This window comes from Vidua chalybeata, chromosome 4 (genome assembly GCF_026979565.1).
Source record: "Vidua chalybeata isolate OUT-0048 chromosome 4, bVidCha1 merged haplotype, whole genome shotgun sequence".
NCBI classification, from domain to species: Eukaryota; Metazoa; Chordata; class Aves; order Passeriformes; family Viduidae; genus Vidua; species Vidua chalybeata.
The window spans coordinates 56,143,169-56,166,534 of NC_071533.1; the positions used below are offsets into that span (position 1 = coordinate 56,143,169).

General features: G+C 36.0%; 1 protein-coding gene across 9 annotated transcripts in view; it reads left to right on the top strand.

Moving 5' to 3' along the window:
* KCNIP4 (potassium voltage-gated channel interacting protein 4) overlaps nucleotides 1–23,366 on the top strand; it is a 385,279-nt gene that overhangs the window by 341,185 nt on the left and 20,728 nt on the right. For 7 of the 9 annotated variants that reach the window (XM_053941138.1, XM_053941133.1, XM_053941132.1 and 4 more), the window contains one exon: nucleotides 5,554–5,678. In XM_053941138.1, coding sequence (XP_053797113.1) covers nucleotides 5,554–5,678 — 125 coding nt within the window. Of the gene's footprint in view, nucleotides 1–809; nucleotides 912–5,553; nucleotides 5,679–23,366 lie in introns of all 9 variants that reach the window. The other 2 variants (XM_053941131.1, XM_053941140.1) reach the window with 1 other exon arrangement.

The following is a 23,366-nucleotide window of genomic DNA, read 5'->3' on the forward strand; positions in this document are numbered from 1 at the left end:
TTAAGTCTGCCATTTGCAGCAAATATTCACCCAGGCAATGCTTGCTCATATCACCCATTTTTTTTAAGATGGTTGGTTAGACCTCACAGGAAGATACTCCAACGGTTTCCATCACAGTAAATAAAGGTGATGCTGTTCACCTGCTTTATAGCACATGAACATTAGCTATTCAGCCAAATTAGTCTTTAAAATCAGAGTAAAAATAGTATTTATATTTTAAACATGTAGAGTGCCAAATATTAAAGGGAGACTGACTACACCTCATGGTTGATATTTTACTACTCAGAAAAGGCAAAAGTACCAGATTGGTTATCACAATTGCCGAATTCATTATATGGGAAAGCTCAGCCATGGAATTAGAAGCCTGCCAGAAAGGACAACAAAAGAAATCTTTGAGATTTCATTTCGATTTGGTTTTGTTTTCCATCTTAAAATTCAAAATGACATAGGCTTTAAAGTCTTTAAGGTATTTTAACATTAAAATTTTTACATACCTTCTTTTGACTTCTGTTGTTTCAAATTAATTATCTGACACTTCTCTGTTAGACGATTTAAGGTGGGTTATAAGAATATTACAAGAGGTGCACACAGACAAACAAATCCCCTGTATTGGAAAGACGCTGGAAAGATACAAAGACAAAACAATTTTGTTGTCCTGTTCAAAAATTCTGGTTGCCCTTTGCAATTCATGGTGGCTGCCATCCATTTGGCCTTTTCCCATCAGGATTCTGCTCTAATGATGAACTCTGCAGCATGTACAGAAATTGTTCTCAAGCCTATGTTAACAGTCCTGATAATATATTTTTTAGGTTTCCTCTACGCTCAGAACAGTACCAAACGCAGCATTAAAGAGCGACTTATGAAGCTCTTGCCCTGCTCGGCTGCCAAAACGACATCTCCTGTTACTCAAAGCAAGTTTTATTTTTCATTTTTTAATTTGATTTTTTTTTTTAGGTTTGCATGCATCAAAAGTTATACTTTCATTAACTGCTTATTTGAGAGGCAAATTATCTGCTGAAGTAATCATATGGTTTATCAAGGTTTAAAATCTAGTGATGCACAGATTTGTCTGTGCAGAGTAGGATGGCAAGATACCACTGCCACAGTCTGCCACGCAGGAGCTTGGCAATTGCAGCAGAGGGGATAACCAAAGATTAGCACTTGGCACTTATCATCTGCAAGTTAGTTGACAGGTGATTCCCTGGTAAAATTTAATACCTTCTCTCCATGTATTTGAAAAGTGGGAACTTTTTGTATTTTTATGCACGTATTTGTGTGTGCTTGCTATTCAATTCACAGGGGGTACAATCATAACTGGTCTGGGAGGAAATGAATGGCCCTGCAGGTTTTGAATATAGAACTTCAAACTATTTAGGGAACAGGACTTAAAGTTGTTGTCTGAGAGGAAAAAAAAAATAATGAGATTGAAAAGAAAGTATGTGAATATGGATATACAGGAAAAGCACACTGATATTATACTGAATGTCTTGATCAAATCTCTCCAGAGTAGGTAACAGATAAATATAGAGGGGCAGGGGGAGTGAGAGGTCAATACATAGATACATATATATTCCTAGATAGAGATTAATTATAGTAAAAACACTATAATGTCTTCCTATATAAATTGACTCCTGTAGCAGATTTTAAAATATCTCTCTGGATCCAATTCAATCTAGATTAATTTGACTGAATTCTAGGCATTAATATGAGCACCTAAAACCAGAAGCTGAATGGTTCACGTGTTTCTTGTATACTCTTCTGATAAAGCATATCAATCAATCTCAGGTAAAAAAGGCCTGCAAGAGCAGTTCCCCATGTCTAGTGAATCCAGGACAACCATATAGGTTGAAAGAAATACAGGCCCCTACTAAATGTCAAGACTTCACAGGTATAGATCTAGGGTTTCTTTACGCTATCCCCCTTCAGTGTTTTTCATATCCTCCTCTGTAGAGAAAACTTAGGTGCTTGCTTTCCTTTTAAGTATTTGAGATGAAAAGGGTTAAATTTCTGGATGTACACAGATTTATTTTTTCATGGTGTCTTTACCTAATATGTCTTAATTGAAAATAAGGTAGCTTAAAAACTGCAGTTACGGTTGTGGCACTTGTTAATAACTCTTTCTGGATAAGTTGCTGTCAGCTGCATGACCTGAGCAATATGGCACTAGATGTTAAAAGGAATCAGAGAATCACAGGATTGTTTGAAGTGGAAGAGAAACCTTTAAAATCATCCAGTCCAGTCCTCCTACAAAAGACCAGGTTGCTCAAAGTCCCATCCGACCTGAATACTCCCAGGGATGGGGAATGGAATAGATAAGGAAATAGAACAGAATGAATAAAAAGTTTGATCTGTTTGTTTGAAGTCGCTGGGAGAGTGACACGTCCTTGTTCTTTGCACATTTCTGTGTAAGCTCTTCATCTGCACAGGTAACCAAATATATTTGGAGTCAGTCTCAGAAATCTTGACCATGTCAAACTTATATTTTCCTTACTGAAAGTACTCTATAAACAAGAAGAGAAGTTGAACTAAAATGAGTATTAAATATTTCCTATTTGACAACCAAGTGGTAAAAAGGTGCATTCAATAATTTTCTCTGTAATCTCCTCAATATTTAAGTGCTACATTAAGTAAAAATGTTATATCAAGTCAAAATCTTGAATGATATTTGAGTGAATATCTTGAGTGAATTGTAGATATACAGTTATTATTCCATTTTGACATCATGTGCTATTTAATTTCTGCTAGCATGAAAGAAGCAACATTATAGTGTCCTAGGAATGAAAACAGCAGCACTTGCAATAGCAATCATATTTTGTGAATTCCTGAGAAATTATCAGGGAAATATTTTTTAAACAAGTAATTTATTGAAATATACATAGCCTGAATTTGCACTTCTGCACTTCTATCAATATGTGCTTACAAAGGTTATCTAAAAATGTAAAATCTCTTTTCAGCATTCATATTGAACATATTTCAGCATTCCTATTGAAAAGAGCATGTAAAAGAACACCGTTGTGTGCTCTAGTCTAATAAGTCTAAACTTAAACCCATCATTCCCTAGATATGTGCATGAGTGAGTACACATGGGTAGGACTAAACTCAATGGTTCTGAAAAAGAAAAATATGCTAAATAGTTAGGGAAGCTGTAGTGTGGAGTTTGTGCAGGGAAATGCATGTGCACAATTTTTTACAGGTATGAATTATTTGAAGAGTACATTTGTTTTTTGCAGTGTTTTTACCATCTTGTCCTTTAATTAATAGTGAAAGGTTCAAAGCATATCTCTCTATGACATTTACATTAAAAAAAGTCTTTACTATTAAGCTATAAGATATCTACTAATTCATGAAATCAGTAAGAATATTTTGTTTAGTACATTAATGAGGGATTGTGAACTTGTTTCTGATTTTCAGTTGGCATGAAATTTCATTTCTATGAAAAAAAAATGTATTCCTAACTTATCTAGGTTGAATAAACCAAAGAACTGAAATAACTAATGCCACAGAAATCACTATTGTTTAGAAATAGTAAAAATAGATGTTCACACACTTTTCTGCATATTTTAAAGTATAGAATTTTCTTTTCCAGCCTGGTATCTAGAAGTGTGAAGAAAAAGTTTAAAACCTGCAAATGATTAATGAATGCTATAGCATTTTAGTCATCACAGGTGGTTGATTTTAAGGAAGTTTATGATGATCTTGCATTTTTATTATGCCTATCTATAAGAGACTAGAGAAGTCGGGTGTAAAGAATGTTATACTGAACCTTTTCATTAACATCATCAGCCTATTGCAGTCTTCTACATGCTCACTGAATCACTTAAATGCAATAAAAATGTTTACTGCTAAGGATATACCAAATATTGTGCTCAGCACATTGTCTGGCCTTTATCTCTAGGCTCACATTTATTATGTGTATTCATTTAGCTTCCAGAAAAGCTTGTAGATGTCTCTCTAGGTAGCCAGATGCTTTACAAATGGGCACTTAGAGAACTTATGTCAAGTTAAGTCTTTTTCTGTCTAAAACCAAAGCCCTTTAAATCTCATGTAACCATTCAAATATAAAATACAAGTGAGCTTTCAACAATATTTATTCTCAGGTTTATTTTTTTGCCAATTTAGTTTATGTACCTAGTGTTAACTTGAGGTTAACAAAAAAAAAGTCATCTGGATCACACTGAGATCATCCTCCTGAGAAGAGTGCTAACAGCAACATATTTTTCACAGGAGAAAGGACAAAGCCCTAAATTTTGTGAAGATTTTTCCAAATAGTTTATATATTATTAAAAATCTTTTTAAAGGTTGTTTATTTTTTGTTTAGCTGAACTGATGCCAAATTTCTCCCAAGCAGCTGAAAGCTATTATTTCTGCATTATAGCAGAACAAAAATATACGAAACTGTAGGCATAATACTACTTTAATCAACTACTCTAATACTATGTGTTTATGAATATTGAACCAAATAAACTTTATTCTAAGAATAAAGGGTCCCAGATTCTAATGAAATATAATATGTATCTTCAGCATTGTATAAGTGACAATTAGGCATTTTTACTGTTATATTTCTATAGTTCCTATATATCTTAAATGAAAATAAGGCAATAATTTCATTAAATTAATCTGGACTACTACATAAGTTACATTTAAGGCTGTCAGTACTTAGAAATGGACACACACATTCGTATTTTTGATCACAAGTGACTGGCACTCTATTCTAAGTTCCTTTAGCTGTTTCATTGAACTTTTGCATTTAAAACTCTACCTAGGAAAAAATGCATTGCTAATTCTCATAGTTTTAGGTCTACACTCAAGTGTAAATCTTGAATGTGCATATCCACATTCTTACTTACCTAAATAAGAGGTCATAAAAACTATCATGTTCCCCATTTAGGCTGCTCACCCTCAATAATATTTCTCCTAATGGGTCAGTTGTACAATACTCAAAGTAAGACCTGCTGCTGGATGTGCAACATCAATTTCACATGCTTTCCACAGGACAACTTCACAATAAAAATCCCAGCCTGATGCAGTCAATTCACATCCATTAACTAACTGAAGGAAAATTTTCAGTTTTCTGGAGTCACTAAAGTTTTATAAAATTGTTTCCTTTGGTCACAGGGTTGTATAAACAGAAAAGTCATACTGAATGTATCATGCATGCTCTTGCAGAATGTTGGCTTTCCAGTTTATTGCTATTACTACTCATGAGATAATATGCAGGCTACTGGATCATCACTGCTGTTCACTATTCTTTGCAGCCACAGAAGCAGATGATAGACACCCTTTTCCTATGAGTTCAAAATGGACTCATCATTTGTCATTAAAGCTGCAAAAACTAGTCTTTAAAAGAATGTTTTTTCTTCCTTTCTTTCCCTTTCCCTTTCCCTTTCCCTTTCCCTCTCCCTCTTTCCCTCTTTCCTTCTTTCCCTCTTTCCCTCTTTCCCTCTTTCCCTCTTCCCTCTTTCCTTTTTTCCTCTGTCTTTTTGAAAGGGTTAAGTATTTTTACTTCCTGTATTTCTTGTTGAGCTTTCCTTCTGTGTCTCTTGTATTCTACAGACACTGTAGAAGATGAAATGGAAATGGCCACAGTACGACATAGACCTGAAGCTCTTGAACTGCTGGAAGCACAGAGTAAATTCACAAAGAAGGAACTTCAGATCTTATATAGAGGTTTCAAGAATGTAAGCACTTCCTTTTTGAATTTGCAATCTGTTTATGGGATGTGCCACTGAAGTCTCAGCTGTGTAAGAGTGACTAGCAGTGCAGCTCATGCGATTCAGTAGCTAAATACTGCATATCTGATCAGATGAGGAAACAATCACTCTGAAACAATTGGTCTAAAATCATTAAACTATTTAATGAACAAAAGATGCAGACAAAATAGAAAGCATCAAGGAGAGAATAATTATAATTTAGTAGGAGAAGTTAGTTACTTATTCTTAGTAGAATAACTATAAATTATATAGTAGGACCTTGTTCAAAAACAAATTGAAAGTTGTGTTGAGGTTGTTTGTCTAAGGATGCAATAATGGAAGAGCCCTGAAAAATTTGGTCAGAAGAAAGAAGTTGATGGTTGTACTCACAGGAGCGGTCACAAGAAGTAATTGATTTCAGCTGCACTAGATGACTTTTATTTGGTGAACAGCTGTAGATAACTTCATCAGTTCTCACTAGTTCTACAAATATATAAACTTCCTAGATCCCTTTACTAGGAGTAATTGTGATTTTTTTCTGAAAACGTGTGATGTAGTGGCAGGTCCAATGTTTTATTTGGCAGGGATCCCAACTGAGGACCCCAGTACGTGGGTGTAGTCTGACTTATTTTCCAGTGTGTACAGCTGCCCTGTAGTGCTGGGCTTGGTTTTGACTTGTGAGGCATGCATGGCTAGTACAGCAAAGAAATAAAACTCAAAAAGATGTTAGTAAGTAGTATTGAACTCTGTTTTCTTAATTTTTTTCTCTATTTATTTTACTATCCTTTATCTGATTAAAAGAATATGTGGAATATTGAATGCAGTAAACATTTAAAATATTTTAAAATAAAGCTGAGGCTAAAGATTAATTTAATTGCATTTATCACCTTGTAGTTTAATTTTTCTTTCACCCTTCTTGGGTGAAAATGGACGATCTATTGCCCATGACATTTACTACTCAGATGAGTTAATAAAACCACAATGAGGCTCCATTATGGAATCAGAGAAGATATCTTCAATAGCTTGTAAAAGAAGTGTAAATCTTGCAGAGTTCTTTGTTCTCCTGCATTCTGTAAAGAAAGCAAGACATGCAAAGAGATGTTTTAAACACATATTTTATCAAAAGCTTACAGTGCAAGCAAGACAGTCACTTAATGTGTCCTGTCTGTATCATTCTCAGTTCCAGAAAGTATATAATGTTGGCATGTTAGTGATTAACAGTGATTGCTCTTAAAAGCTTTTCATTTCCTCAGGGTTCCAGAGAACATTCCCCTACTAATGACAATATTCTCCAGGCATTGCAAATCATGATCTAATGTCCCTAATTATCTAAGGCAAAAAAAGTACAAAGTATAGAAGATAAAATAAGCCTTCTGTCTTTTTCTCCAAGAATAATTATTTTTAGAGTTTCAGAAACTAAGAACCTTGATTTTTCTTTGCATAAAATGAAGTATGGAGAAAGAGAATAGGTTATAAGGAAGTATTTTAATTTATACCTTTTTCTGGCATTTTCTGAAAAGAGGAATTCCAGCTCTTCATATTCTTTACATCAAAGGAATGTTGATGGTAAAACATGGTAAGACATTTTTATCCATTTGTTTCATTTCCTTATCAGTACATGATAATTCAAGACATGCATGTATAACATATCTTAGACTAGATAGAGTTAATGGGCATGAACTTCAGTGTTTTTTTGTGCAATATCATTGCAAAGTTATCAATTATGATCTAAAATGCTGTAAAGCATGCCGAGGGTTAGTGACTGTTAAAGTAGTATTCTTTAGCCCAGGCATTAGATTTCAGAAATGGATGATTTCAAGCTTTTTTATTGAGTTGGAGTTTGTTTTATTTACTCATATTAACAGTTTCTACTGCAATATATTGTGCTAGATCACAGTTCTGTAATCACTTCGGAGAACTGGTAGGACAAGTCTACCTCAGCTCTCTGAGCACCTTGTCTATGCTGATTAGTTTACCTTTCCTGTCACATATCTATCTTTTATTGAGTATATCTTGAGTGGCTTTGGTGGGTACTGATCCACAATGGCATTGCAATGTCTCCCATGGTCTGTGCTTGGACCATCCCCCCCTTACAGTGCTCCATCATCCTCTTCTGCCTGCCACAGGCCACCTTTCTTCTCACATTATCATCCAGCTTGGTGCTATCCTGCCAGTATTTCCAAGCACAGATAAGCCTGTGTGCTTCACATGTCTGCTTCGTGTACCAACATCTCCTGGGTGCCACCCAGCTGGACACTGGCTTTGCTTTATTGAGCATGAGCCAGCAAATGTGTCTGTCTATGCAAAAAAGGCAGTTCTGCTTTAGGTAAGGCATTTCCAGCAGGTTGAGGGAGCCCTGGGAGGCCACTCCAGCCCTTCACTCAGCACTGGTGAGGCCTCATCTGGAGTGCTGTGGCTTGTTGTGGGATCTCCAGTAAAACAAAAGTACGGACATACTGGTGAGAGTCCAGCAAAGGGTCACAAACATGTTTAAGGAACTGGAGCACCTCTCCTGTGGGGCAAGGCTGGGAGAGCTGAGACTGATCAGTCTGGAGAAGAGAAAGCTCAGCAGGGATCTTACCAGCATATATAAATATCTGAAGGGAGGGTGTAAAGATAGAGCCAGGCTCTTTTCAGTAGTGCCCAGTGCCAGGACCAGAGGCAGTAGGCACAAAGTGAAACACAGGATGTTCCCTCTGTACATCAGGAAACACTTTTTCACTGTGAGGGTAACTGACCACCAGCCCAGATTGCCCACTGGGTTTGTGTCATCTTCCTGTTTGAAGATATCCAAAAGTTAGTTCTCTGGACATGGTCCTGGGGATCCTCTCCAGGTGGGCCTGCATATGCAGGAGTGTGCAACCAGATATCTCCACAGATCCCTTCCAACCCCAGCCATTCTCTGAGTCTGTGATATTCTGTTTAATCTTTCCACTAAGAAGGAAACTACTGAAAAGATTTAATGAAAGACACAGGCACATACATATTTAACATGATGTCATAAAAATCTTGTGCAGATCCTACCTCTGTGCTTTATGCTTTTCACCTGATATTTGCCTGTCTTACTATCTTTTCAATAATTTAAGTATATAAAGCAAGATAAATTAAAGCATGAACTTAAATTACTGTCGTTCTACTGATGTTGAGGTCCTGTTAGATGAAATTAGCAGCATTCTACAGCACATTAGTACTAATTGAAAAGCTTTTGTCTATAGAATCTCACTTCAGCCTGCTTATTTCTCTGAATGCTTTTGAGTTTTAGGATGTCTCTTCTGAGATAGGGATGAACAGAACTTTTTACAGCTTACCTCCAGTTATTTGTTATTTCTGACTTCAAATTGCTTACGCGTAATTCTGACTGACTTCAGATAAGAAAGCAGTAAAATACACGTGCATTTCTGTAGTGTTGATGATTATAAAGTTTGATTTATTATCATCAATTTGATTTTCCACTGAACCCAAATTACATGCAAAATCCAGGCAGAAGGAGCACAGGGTCTCACAGAGCATCTTTGTGTGTATGTAAACACCTGAAAGCTTTAGAAAGTCTCAGATCACATTGCAGTAGAGCTGATTCTCTGAGTAAGCAAGAGCTAGAGTATAATTGCAGGAAATGCTCAAAGATGATTGAAATGCCTTTGGGTCAATGGCTGTTTTGGTAGAACTCAAAGTCGACATTTAAAATGAAAGGGGATATACACTAAAGAAAATGTAAGGAGGTGGGATAAGCACCTTTAGATGACATAACAACCATTAGAGAGAAAATTATCAAGGGAGAGCTTATGTCTATATTAGGTAATTTTGTCATTTTTAAGCTTCTATAATATCCTTGAAAAATGAGCTTAATATAAGGCCTACACCCTTCTCGGGCTGAAAAGGTTGTCCCCAGCACTCTGTCTTTACAATGTTCCTGTGCTGTTGATGAATTGTTGCTCAGGTGCCATCACAGTGGGACATTTCCAATTTGTATTTGGCTTCCTGTCATCCCATTTCTTGTAAATTGAAATTGTGATTGCTACAGTCGTTAACCTTTCAAACCAACAGCTCTGTGGCAGTCCTAGTATAAGTGGTACTTCACAATAACTTGCGCAGACTATCAAGCATGGACTCAACATGTGGTCTTTCTTTCTCATCTGTCCATTGATAGATCTCTCCTAGTTTTAAAAATGTACATTTAAAAAATACCTAGATAATCCTTTTGCTGCACAAAAGATGTTCCTGTACTAAATTTAAATGTTAATAATCTTTTCATTTTTGTTGATTATTCCTCTAAAATTTTTTGTAGAGCTCTGTGTTGGGAAACTCCTGGGCTTTTCCAGAAAACTGGAAGGATTTTTCATGAGTCTTTTATCTTACCTGGCTGTATTTCAGAGAAAATGTAAATTGAAGTAATAAATGCATAAAAATGTCTGTAGACACATACTGGTGCTTTAAATAGGCAGCTCCACACTTATGTTATTTATTGGGAATTTTTAAGATGCTTTCTAAGACACTTTTCTTCCGTTTTGCAAATGAGACAAAGAATGATCGTAAGAAAATAAATCTGACAGTGTTACAGCTCAAAGATCGGTTCCCTCATCACACTACCCATCTATGTACATAAGCTGAAATATGATAATTTATTCAGAGATTTTTCTATTTCAGTTATGATTTGATGGAAGCACTGTATTACTGTATGTTGCATTTGTGAGTCTCACAGAAAGCTTAATGGAAGCTAGCTAGTTTCAGAGGTGATAAAGCTCATTTATTGATTGTCTGAAGCATTTGAGTTTTGTATTTGAACATTTTCCCATTTAATTAGAGTTTTAAAAAAAAGAAAAATTATAAATTTTGTGAAAGCAATTGAGATTTAGAAGAGCAGAATACAAATTATTTTCACTGTATAAATAATTGGTCTACGCCTGCAACTTTTTGCTCAACAATGAAGATGAAAGTTGGGTGTATAATGTGCATTTTGCAGGATATGCACTAACTTGTGAAAAGCTGAAACACCTCAATGTAATTTTGAGTACCAAAGTTAAAGTTTTCAGAATGATTAAACTTTTCTTAAATATTTGTATGCATGATATTCACACTGTGACATGAAATAACTCACAGAAGCAGGCTAGATATAAAAGGAAAGAAAAAGAACCTAAAAAAGTAAACTTTATTTTCTGACTCTACTATATATAAAATAGCAAAAGTGACAGTGGATTGGAGGATGAAACTGCCGCCTCTTCAACCACACTGGTCAAACTAACAGTCCGTCAATTCTCTCTACCTACAAAGAAGAATGCAAAACAATCATTATTTAAATGAACATGCATGAGATAATTCAGTTGAAATATGTAAATATCAGAAGGTATAGGAACTTCTTAGAAGAACTTTAAAACTCTCAAAAGAACAGGGCGACATTCTAGGAACACTATATACATTTGTTTTTTCACAGCAATTGGAAGCTACTTGGTAAGAAAGAATGTATGAAAAATGTATGTCAGTGTCTACACATGGATGGCTTTTACCTTTTTGGCTGTGCTGTTTGCACAGCCTCTGACCAATGGGAAATAGAGGTGTGCAGTTCTGTATTTCACTTCTGTCTTTCAGTTTCTAAAATAATCAGTGTCTTGATTAGAAATGATTTAGTACAAATTGAAATCTTGTACTGACAGGGGTCATAGACATGTGACTATTAAAGAGATGAAAAAATTTTAACTCATTGCAAAGAGTTAAAATTCCTCTGTGATGATCCAAAACAGAGATTTTGAACCTCCATTCCATTTTCCTTGCTTTCTTACTTAACTTTTTCCACCTGTTCTAAAGCATGACAAGGGACAATGACAACATAATCCTCTTAGTTTATATCTCTGGAACATTCAATATTATGAAACAGAGGCTTTCATGCTACAAGAAATAATATTTTAGCTTGGATCAGCTTTCTCTGAACTGGCCATGTCACCTATCTCACAGAGACAATAGGATTGTTCAGTTCAGTTCAGATTGATATTCAGTTCTACACTGAACCTCTATGTTTGTATTGCAATAAGTAAATGCAGATTCAAGATTAATACAGACCAGAACAGAGAGGGAAAACCCCAAACTGAACATGAGTGGAAATGGCACTAATGCAAGAGTATTTTGCCCCTGACATCAGTCCTCCAAATCTTGCTCTTGTAGGTGAAGTAGTTTAGAGCTTAAATATGCTTTTTAACCTCTCACGTGGAGCCCTCGGACAGCAAGGAAGATTTTTCATTTGACCAGCAGTCGGTGCAGTTGCTTTTCCTTAAGATTTGATGACTGTCTGTACAAGTCTTAGGTCTTCACAGCATGCAGTCTTAGCAAGATCTTTCCAGATGCAGAATTTCTGACCCAGCAGAAGAGAGCCTAGAAGAAAAATATAGATCAGTTAAAGGTTTCTACAGGGTTTCCTTGGCTAACATGAATCAATACTAAAACCATTTGAGCTATATCCATCTGTGACTCTGAATATCAAACAGGGGATGCTCTACTGGGCATCAGTGCATGAGACGTTCCCATTGTGCTGAAAGCTTTTGCAGAGGTGCTGACCCCTCTGCACAAAGCAGTGTTTGAACACCAGTGTTGTGGACATGCAGAGGTTGTACATAGAAAGTACCAACAACTTGTCTTTTCAGATAGACATAGTGATGACAGCTGAACAGGTTGTGCATCAAGCATATAAACCTGCTGAACTGTGGGCATAGAAATGCCAATAAAATGGAAAAAAGTAAATGGAAGTTCTAAATCTTACAAGAAAATCAGATAGTAGTAAATTAAACTGAAAATTAACATTCCCCTATGTTAGAAAACTCCTGCGACTTGTTTATGTTAATAAACTAAAAAATAGACAACAGCATAATGAAGCTGAAGCAAGTAAACCTAGAAGCTAGATACTTAGTGTGCTGTCAATAGACAAACTTCTGTAAATCTTTTTCTGTCTAAGGCTTCAGTAGACATGTACAATGCACATAGCTCAAATCTGCCCTTTAAAAAGTTGAGTTCTTGTTTTCCAGTTGTGCCTCAGATCAATTGTTTTATAAATTTTAGATGACTGAAGAACAACTTCAAAATAATCAGCCCTTGCCAAGGAAGAATTTTGTTATTATTCATTCATTTGGCATTCATTTGTTAGGGACTTAGAAGGAGCTCTTCCATATTTCAAACAAGGCTATGTGAAAATCTTTTAACAATCTGAGCAATAAATAATTCTTACATTCATCATATATTTCCTTTGAGTGTTAATAAAGAGACTTGAAACATTTCAAGTTTTCAAGTAAAATAGTTTAGAAGTACAGTTTGACAAACCTAGAGAATAGTTGCCATCACAAATTTTCAGATCTTGGTGTGTTCAGCAGAGGTATTTGTTTCAATTAGTCTCACAGTTACTAGCAGAGATTGAAAGCTTCTTTCTGAAAGTTAATAATGACCTCAGTCCCTACACTTCTATTCATCTCATGGCTTGCACAAGACACTTCATGTTGTGCTCACTAGGGAAAAAATGTCATCTGGCTCACCAAGGACAGTCTTCATAATAGTGGCTGCTCGCTCATGAATTATCTCTGAAAAAGGTGGGTGCCAAATCTCTAATTAAGAAACGTACAAAAAGACTGTGACTTAAATGCCCAGTAATAGTAGTCCAGAGCACCAAATGTCTCTAAAGCTCTTCTTTGTAAAAAAAAAAAAAAAAAAAAAAAAAAAAAAAAAAGGTCCACATTAAAGTCCACATTAGATTTTAGTGGAATTTTATTGTTCTGTATGCTTGTGAGCCCCTCCTATTTGGAATTGGCAATATCCTGTCCTGTGCTCTGGTGTGCTCTCCCTGGAGCTCACAAGTGCCAGGCTGACACTTAAAGCACAGTGCAGACCTTCTGCTTTACCAGCCAGATGCTCAGTGTAACTCATCTGCAGGAAGAGCTGTTTTCTACCACATGAGCCTTTATGTACATCAGTTTGGAATATAAATGTTTATGTTCTAGAATACGAGCAGCCAAATGTCATCTTTGGCTACAGCTCACTGCAGTTAGTTTTTTGCAGCATCTGGGCTAAGCACTACAGAGCCTGGTCTTTGAGTTATGTGCACTGGTTGGATTTTGGTTTCTGGGTAATCACTAACATTAAAGAAGTAACTTTTGGTGCAATGCAGCTCTGATGATGTTGTAATTTAAAAATTTAGTAAGGAGACACCTCTTACTCTCCTTTCTCTGCCCATCCCCTTTTCTTCATAAGCTGCAATATATATTAACTGCAACTGCTATAAACATTGTACTTTATAACACACAGCTTAACATAAACTTGTTCTGTGAGAATATTTATTAGTTGAGACAGCAGCATTCAAAATCCCTCTACCTGGCTTTCTTGCTACCAATTTCCTTACATTCAAATATTTTGTGTACAAAATACTATAATTCTTTATTTAATCTTTTACTAAATTGTCTCTCTGTTCCCCTCCAATTTGGATGCAGCATGTTTTCACATTTCACACATATTTTCAGGTGGGGATCCTAAGCCTGCAAAATGAGGGGAGAGGGAATAAATATACCTTCTAGTGAAACTTCTTGATGGTGCAGTTCAGCCTTTTGGGCTGTATGGACTTGATAGATAAATCTTATTTGTGCTGGACTCAGGTATCTGTCATGGATCCCAGAAATTTCCAAATTATTTTGGATCTTTATATTATTTTCTACTTTAAATTTCTGATCGATGTGAACAAAATTTGCAACATACAGGTTTTGTCAGAAATAAGTGAAACAGTCCTTTCTTTATTTCAACAGAATTATTTTTTTTTAACAAATGTCTTTAGATCAACATCTTTGCTAAAAATAAACGCTGGTAAATCTTCAAATAAAATAGTAAATCACAAGTGACAAAGCCTCTAGGTCAAGTCTTTCAGTGTCAGGGAAGTTTCTTACAAGTCTTGGGACAACCTGCATTTACCTTTGAGTGAAAGTGTTTGACAGAGCCCGTATTCTTTAGATCAGCTGGACATTTGTGCAGTTGCACTTCAGTTATGTGACTGATTCTCATATTAGCTTTCAAGTAATGGAATTTATTCAGCCCAATGAATTCCATTGTGAAATATTCTTAAAAGATCTTAGATACGGTGAGTGTCAGAGAAGAAATAGGAGCCAATAACTCAGAGGACAGCATGATTCAGTAAACACAGCATGAAACTAGAACTCTAAAGACTCCAACCTTTTGGCTCTCTGGCTGGCTTATTAACTGCCACACACCTTTAAAAGCCTTAACTATCACACTAAAAAGCCTTCTGGGTTCCCTGAGACCATTATACAAGTGCTTCAGGGCCTGCGTGGGCTCCACATTGACAGCTGCCTAATTTAATGTCTCTGGTCTGACAGCCAAAACCTTTCAGAGGGTCCCTGGCTATCTGAGAGATTGCTTCTCAGCCATTGATCAAAGCCTCCTCTAACACATCTTGGGAACAAAGTAGGGAGTACCAGTGGGGGGGCTGGTAGCTGTGGGAAACTGAACTTTCCCAGGAGCTGGAGATAGCAAAGTTCATCCCTAGAGGAGAGGAAAATGAACACTGAATTCCTCGATGTTAAGAGCGAAATGTGTGGGCAGTGTATTTGAGGGAGGTACTTTACCCCTCAATGGCCAAGCTCCATATCTGTCAAGTAGAAATCACAGTAAACTCATGCCTGAAAAAACACTGATCTAGGAAGCACTTTATGTGTACTTTATGTATTTCTAACAATTATTTACTCACTCCATTGATGCATCTCTGACACTGTGATCAACTTCACAGTGGCCTCACAAAAAAGTACGACTTTTCAAAGTGAACTCTCAGTGACTGAATATAGCAGTATTTTTATCTGAAATACTAGCTACAAGCAATTACAAATATCAGAACAACAACATGATTATGATTTTTCTGGTGATTTAAAATGTCAGCATTAAACACTGTATTTAGATGCACAGGCTACCAAATCAATAGTCTACTTCACTGAAAAATAGGTATTGTACCACCCCTGTAATGGAGCATAAGTTACAGCAGTATTCATTTCTTATTTTGTTCTCAAAATCAGTGGTTATGGAACAAAGACAAATTTAATGTGCCATAAACTTAGCAGACTGTGCAAGAAGTTTTTATGTCCAGCAATTTCAGCCTCAATGTATCTCCATAAGGAATGATACAACTATGAGAAAGAAAATACAATTTTTAGGCCTAAACTGATTGACAGATGACTTTTTTAGATGTATCTGATTCTCTAGTTATCTCTTTTTATTCTTCTTGTTGCCTGTTTTAACTGAGAAATATCTTCTCCTTTTTTATTTCTCTATGTTGTTCATGTTTTCATGAAAATATGCCAGCAAATATCAATCACCATTTATATAGGTTTATATAAGTATTCAGTTTCAATTAATTGACTTATGCTACAAATTTTAGATATGCTCCAAAAGCAATGTATCGAGTACCCACATATGAGGAAAGGAAAGCTCCAGAACAGTCTGAAGGAGATTCATATAGTTCATTTAGATATTTTCTTGTGCTAAAAAAAATATCAGTTTATATGCCTTGCTAAACTTCAAATTCCATTCTGATGCTTTTCTCATATCTTTGAATTACAGGAATAATATCTCCTTTATAAGCAGAAGTACAATGGTACATCTTCCCTTGTCTTACGGAAATGTTCACCCCTCCTTCTCAAAAGGATTTAGATGTATGGCCACAAAGCCCACTCTGGTCCTTCCATGATCACCATGAGCAATAGAGCTCTTGTGGTAAAGTGTCTTCTCCTTATCAAGGACCTGCACTCTAGGGAGACTTTTGGGCAGCAGAATAAAAGTGTCAGTGTGCTGTGCTGGTGGACTGGGTGAGCACAGAAGTGACAGTGAGGTTTTGATACATGGGGAGGGGACCCTGTCTCAGACACTGAGTGCCAGAGTTCCTCTAGGATGAGGCACTGCCCTCACTGTGTGGACAGGGAAGAGACATTTCTTCCCACAGACCACATCTCTCACCCACAGTAGCCTCAATTCACATCATTGCCTCAATTGTGTCTGATTTTCCCCACTGTACTTGGTGAATCAGCTCCAAGTTATGCTAATGTCAGGCTCAGTTTTATAAATATTTATGCAGGTAAGCACATTTGTTCTTCTGTTTGCACTGCTGGGGCCCTTCTCCTGAGACAAAGTGTTGTTAGTAATGGAGAAAGTACAAACCTTTGTTAAAGGGTAAATGTATTACCATATAAAATATAAATAATGAGCACAGTGTTTGATTTTCAGTGTCTAAACCAGTCCCCATTGAATTTTATGTTCTTTGCCATTTCTGCAAGCTGGCAAGAGGCTGTAGGCACTGAAATTCCTTGGTATTTTCATTGTATTTAGCACTAACCAAATATTGACCTGTCTGCCTTTACCATTGCACATCTTTGAAAGAAACAAAGAACAACCTCTCTGAAAAATACTGGAATAGCCTGACATAGGACACACTTCGTGCCTGACTATTTTTCATTCAGTCATGTGTCTCAGGAGTGCAAAATTGAGTATTCTTACTTCATTATTAAAATGAAAATTTGGTTTGATGTCAGTACTTAGTATCAAGATCCAGTTGACTGACAAGCATTTAAGACAGGATATAGAATATTTTTTCATCCTGACAAGCTGTTTCTCCTTCATAAATACCTTGAGCTATATTCAGGCTTTTCCATTTTCTGATATGGCTGTGGTGCAAGTCCACTAACATTTAGCACAAAGTTGTTAGTACAGTTTCTTCCTCAGTGAATCTTCCACTCTTCAAGGATACAAGGAGCTTTTAGGATAAACAAAAGCATCCTCATGTAGGAAAAACAAAATAAGTGCCTCCATGATTTTAAAGAATGGAATTGACCTACCTTAAAATATTGCTTTTAGGGACTGGTAATCTCCATTCTGCTCAACAGAATGTTAGACCCACTTGAGTGGGTCTAACAGAGTACACCCAAGGGACCAGCACTTGCTAATGTGGAGCTATTCCTCCTCCTCTCACCTAGGATTTCAGCTGATTTGAAAGGACTTGATTAAAAGAACTCACTTGGGAATGTGTTAAAAGCAAGTCACTGAAGCAGTGCTCACCTAAATGCAGCTTTTCCCAAGAGGGTGAGCACCTTGTGCTTGCCAAAGTGTTTACAACAAACTGCACTGCTGAAGTATGGGTTCTGCTGCATTTAGTTGAATTATATTTCCTGCTTATTTGTCAAGTCAGGACTGTAAAATGCCATCCTGCAGTGACAAGTAAGGGCAGAAACACTATGCACCACTCAGATGCCTGGGACTCATCCATGAAGTTTGGTGCATCAAGCTTTCGGGTGAGCTTTTAAGTTCAAATCTTTAGCCATGTTGTTTACTGTTGTTTTACTGCCAGTGCTAATAATAACAAACGGAAAATTTCACTAGTTAGTGGGCATTGCTAAACAAAGAATGGCTCTGATTAAAAGCATTTGCTGGCACCTCGCCTGCTGAGTTGAGGAAGCAGCCAAAGTGTTGATTGTTATTTACTGTGTGAAGCCACACATGCTGGATGTGAGCCAGTTCTTTTATTTCTGCTTGTTTTCCTCTGAAACTGCCATAGCAAGTAGGGGGTGGAAAGAAGCTTTTGTTCATTCGAGTATCCTCCAGTGTGAGGCTTAAAATGTGGTACATCTTTGCTGTGCCACAGGGAAACATTATTTTATCTCTTCTACAGGTGGCTAAGTAGAAGCAACTTTTGTGTTTTACCTGATGAGACAAAGCTTGAAAAGTGTTTTTACATGTATTTCACCAATGGATGTCAATGGAGATGCTGCCAAATCAAAACTGCCACAACATTCCTAGAAATGTAGACTGTTGCCACTGAGCTATAAAATGAGTTTACAGCTCCTGTGAAAGAAATGAAATTGCAACAACCTGAGGTGTTCCCTCTGTGAGTCTTTAGCTGAAGTAATCCTACTGTACTTTAAGTTAAGGAGGAAAGATTGAAAGGAAAGTTGTCCCTTCAGACCCAGTAACTAGTGCTCTCTGTTTGGGTCTGCCTTCTTTCTTTTGAGTCTTATAAAATAGCTTAAGCTTTTCACTGGTAACCAAATAGGCAAATTCATTGGAAGATTTAAGAGTAGGGACAAAAGACTTTCTGAGGTAACTGTCCTTAACTGTTCCTAACCATTTCCCTAACCGTTCCTTGTATGTCTTTCGTCCCATGCAGCTTCTATAAAGACTGGAGAAAATATTTTTTTTCCCACCATCACTATTAGCTCTCTAGGCTCACAACTATATTCAAGGAAGCAAGACTAGAGTAAGTTTGTTTATGTTCTGATCTATAAGTATTGATTCTGCAATAAATGAAAACAAGAGCAAACTATCTTAGGGAGATATTTGGGCCCTCTTGAAGAAAATAAATCTGATCCAAGATATAATTTTGGTTACACATATTTCATCATTCGTCACTTTCTTTGTTACAACATCTTTCCATATGATGGCATGGAAGTTATTTCTAAAAATGCAAACCAAATATTTTTTTCAGTAAAGAATAAGTACTGTGAAAGCAATTTTTATAGCCCACTCCTGAGAAAACTAGCATGAAAAATCAAATTTAAAAAAAAAGAAAACCAAGAACTAATTCAATTTCAATAGACAGGAGGTTAAATTAATAGCTGTCCCTTTCCTGGTAACACAAAATATAGAATTGAAAATTGAAGTTAAAAACAACAGTGGTTTTCAATATAATTGAATTGAACATAGATTCTTTATTAGAGAAAATGAGTGAAAATCCACCAAACTAGATCATTATAAATCATTATAGATCATTATAAATCTATTCATATGTTGAACATATATTGTTATACATAGTGGGAACAATATTCCACAGATGAAGAGCATATTAATTCTGGCCTTAAATTTTTCATAAAAACTAATTTCCAGTAGTGTAATAAATAAAAATTTAAAACCCTCACACCACCTTTTATTTTGAGCTTTTACAATTTCTGCTCTCTGAGTATCTTCATGTGTCTTACACATGTTAATATACTGGGACTCAACTCTCCTATGAAGTAGGAAAGGCTTTGAGCCAGTACTCTTGACTGGGCAGCCGGTGCACCTGTGTTCAAAATTGTCCTTTACCCATCCCTTCCACGGCAGTCTCTGCTCTTGTCTCTGCATGTTTCTTGATAATGAACAGCAGCTCCTTCAGCAGCCTTTCAGAAGAAAGGCAGATAAGGTCTGGACTTGTTCCATTATAGCATAGGCCTGGGCAGACTCCAAAATGATAGGTGTAAAGATAGAATAAAACAAATTGTCATCCTTTGTGAGTAGTTAGAGACACTCTCCTGCCAGTCATCCTCCCAGTGCTTTGACAAACTGGCTTTTACTGTAGGCAAACAGCAAAGTTCAAGGAGAACACAGAGCTGGGTGAATAATGTAACTGCCTGCTCAAAAGAGCCAAGGCAGGTATCTCTTCTGTAGTCACTGCAATTACCTCATATGTGCACTGCTTTCCTAAAAACTTCCTCAAAGCTCCCATTTGATGTGCTGACATGTTGAATGATAAATCTATACAAAGGAAACTAAATGTTTCTGTCCTTCAGGTAGTTTAAAAAAGAGGTGTTTAAATGCAGGAGCCCAAATACTGACAATGCAGCAGTCCAGAAGGCACCAGTTCAAAGAAGCTGATCAAAGAAATTACTGTCTAGAATAGAATACAAAGACATGGGGTTTTCCTTTTAGGTCATAGCTGAAGCAACCCCTTGAAATTTTACCAAAACCTAATGGACAATACTTAGCTTGTATTTCCACCTCTGCGAGTTTGTTGCTCTCTTGGGGACATCTAGGGCAGGAAAACAGCAGCTGTCTTCTCCCTACATAATCTTCTGTTATTTATTCTTCTAGAAGTACTTAAAGAAAAAGAAAATAAAAAAGGAGCATAAATATAGTTGTCTGTAATTTCTTAAAATCTGTATTAATGACAAAAAGTCTTTTGAACTGTCTGACTATTCCCAGATTTTTTTCCAGTCTTAATTTCTCGTGCTTTGTTCAGTCACATTTCAAATATTTCAAGAGAGAGGTTTTTCTCTGAATTAGGTTTCTGAGACTGCTTCACAAGCTAGTGCATGGCATCTCTTTTAAGCATATCTTTTGAGATATTTTTTATACTACACTTGTTTTCTTTTTAACAACTTCAAAACCTTCTCTCCCCCAGACACCTCATTTTGTTTGCATCATCTGCTTTGAAGACCTGCTAGAGTAAGTTCACTTTTATTAGCTGCTGCAGGATTTTTACCCTGCTCTTGGTGTTTCTTCGATGTTGGCCAGTAGTGTGATCAGCACTCCAGAAATGCCATGCAGCCCCTTTTCACAAAGATAATTTCTAATATGTGTTCTGTGTTTTTTATGAAATAATCCAGTACCAAAAGTGAACCCTGTATGAGTACTTTCAGGACAGAAAATTAATCACACTTTCTCTCACTTCAAAATAAATAGGTGATGAAATCTATTATTGATGAATATAGCATGGACAAGTTTATTTATATTTACTACCAGGAAACTAATTACAAAATTAAAAATTTATTTGGTTCTTAATTTACAGTAAATTACAAATTCATTTATTCTTGGCATGCAGCTCTAAGATAGGTCAAAATTTCAGTTTAGCCCTGTTGGTATTTGGTAAATACATCTTTAATTCTAAAAGCATTCCCAAGTAAAATGGCTACAATATGCATGAATTAAGATATTCAATTACGGAAACTTATTAAATCAAATGAATGAAATAATTACATTTCTTAGTGGGAAGTATTTGGTCAGATTCAACAGCATGAACAAGAAGGAGGCTGAAGGCATATTCCTAGAATGCACATAGAGCTTATAAATGCATGCAAAAAGAGAAGATATTTAAATCAATGGATGTGAACATGTATCTAAAATGAAGCAGTATGAAAACTGAAAGAGCAGAGGCAGCATGGGATGGGAAATTTGTCATGCAAAATTCTATAACTGAAAGATATTCAAAGTTGCCAAAACTCCAGCTTTATCCATCATTCAAAATTGCTATTCAGACAAAAGTCTGAGCTTTGAGTTTGTTTCTCCTTCATTCTCTTTTCTACGTTTCACTGTTTCTCTGGTTTTGTGTCTTCTTGGTTTGCCTTTTGTCTGAAAAGGATGTTGATTAGGTAGTAAAGAAAAATCACCTACTGCAGTATTTTTAAAAATACTGAAGGAGAGTTGTCTTAGACAATATGAGGCTAAATAATTTACAGGGTTTGGAGTCGTTCATAAGACCATGTGCTGGAGGTGTAATTTCCCAGCAGCGAAATTGCAAGCAAGAGAGATCATCAAAAGGCAGGATCATATTTATTATTCTCTGTTTGTTTGTCAGTTTATATTATTTTATCTTTAAAAGAGTGAGAACTGGAATCACTTCAAGTTGAACATTCCCTCCTTTATATTCTGCCGAAGGAAAATCTAATATATTAATGCAATTTTAAAAGATTGTCAAACAGATATTTGCTGTAACAAAATAAATTATATTCAAATCAAGGAAAGAAAGAATATAGGAAATTGTTTAAATAACCCTCTCATATTTTTCTTTCAAACTATTTAATTATTTCCCTCTCTTTTATAAGAGTTTAATGAGAGGTTAGATAGATTTTTTAAATTATAGTTGGTACAGTGGAAGAAGTCAGCAATAGCTTGACATAAAACCTTGGAGCATACTTAACAATTACAATATTTAATCTCTTTCCCTGAACTGCACAAATCTCTTGATAAACACAATAAAGCCAGATTTATGAGTCAAGAAAAGTACAGTCATGGAGGTAAATTATGTTGGCCACCTATATTTTTAGAATTAAATTATTCAAGATCAGAAGTGTTCCCTGTCATGTAGAGTCTCAGAGGAAAGATGTGTGCTAAAGAAAGAAAAGTTTGAGCTGATATTTCTGGTAAATGTAATGGGCTAGCATCTCAGATTTTTAATGAATGTCCTTAAGACACCATTTCTACAGACCTTCAAGGATGGAAAAGGTAAAATGTTACTGGCAATGCTGTGGCAAAGAACAGAGGAAACTGCAGAGGGACAAGCTAGAGAAACTCAAAATGTCATTCCTGGCTCAGCTAATATATAATTCTCTGAAGTATAGAATTCTCTGAGCCTGAAAGTAGGTTGCCTTTTCAAGCAATGATTCTTTCAAACAGTGTGGTGAAACCAGAGCTTATCAAGTAACATAAAAAAAAGAAGGACTGCCTTTAAAAGAGGTATGTAGATCATGTATTTCTCTAATAACAAAGGCCACCAGCTTATTTTGAACTAAAAAATAATAAATTGCATAGATTTTTGCAGAGTATCCTTAGTTCTCCTCTAACATCACAACATTTAAATGCAGTCAGAAAATGGGACTCTCAGTCTTCAGAGCTTCAGACTAAGGACCCACAGAGTTGGAATTGTTGGCATTTCCTGCAAAAAGGGGAGTGCATTCTTTGGAAAATTAGTATAGTTTGAATGTCTTTGTCAGCCAAGGAAAAGGAAAAAAATTGTTTTACATGTTAACAAGCCATAGAGTTAGATGACCTTAAATGTGCATTTTGTCATCCATTAATCTATTAAGCTTCTGAGGAAAAAAAAAGACAACATCTGATCTATACAAATTCAAAAATACAGATTTTCTCTTTAATTCCTTCAAAATGTGCCCAGCTCTTTTTTTTTTTTTTTTTTTT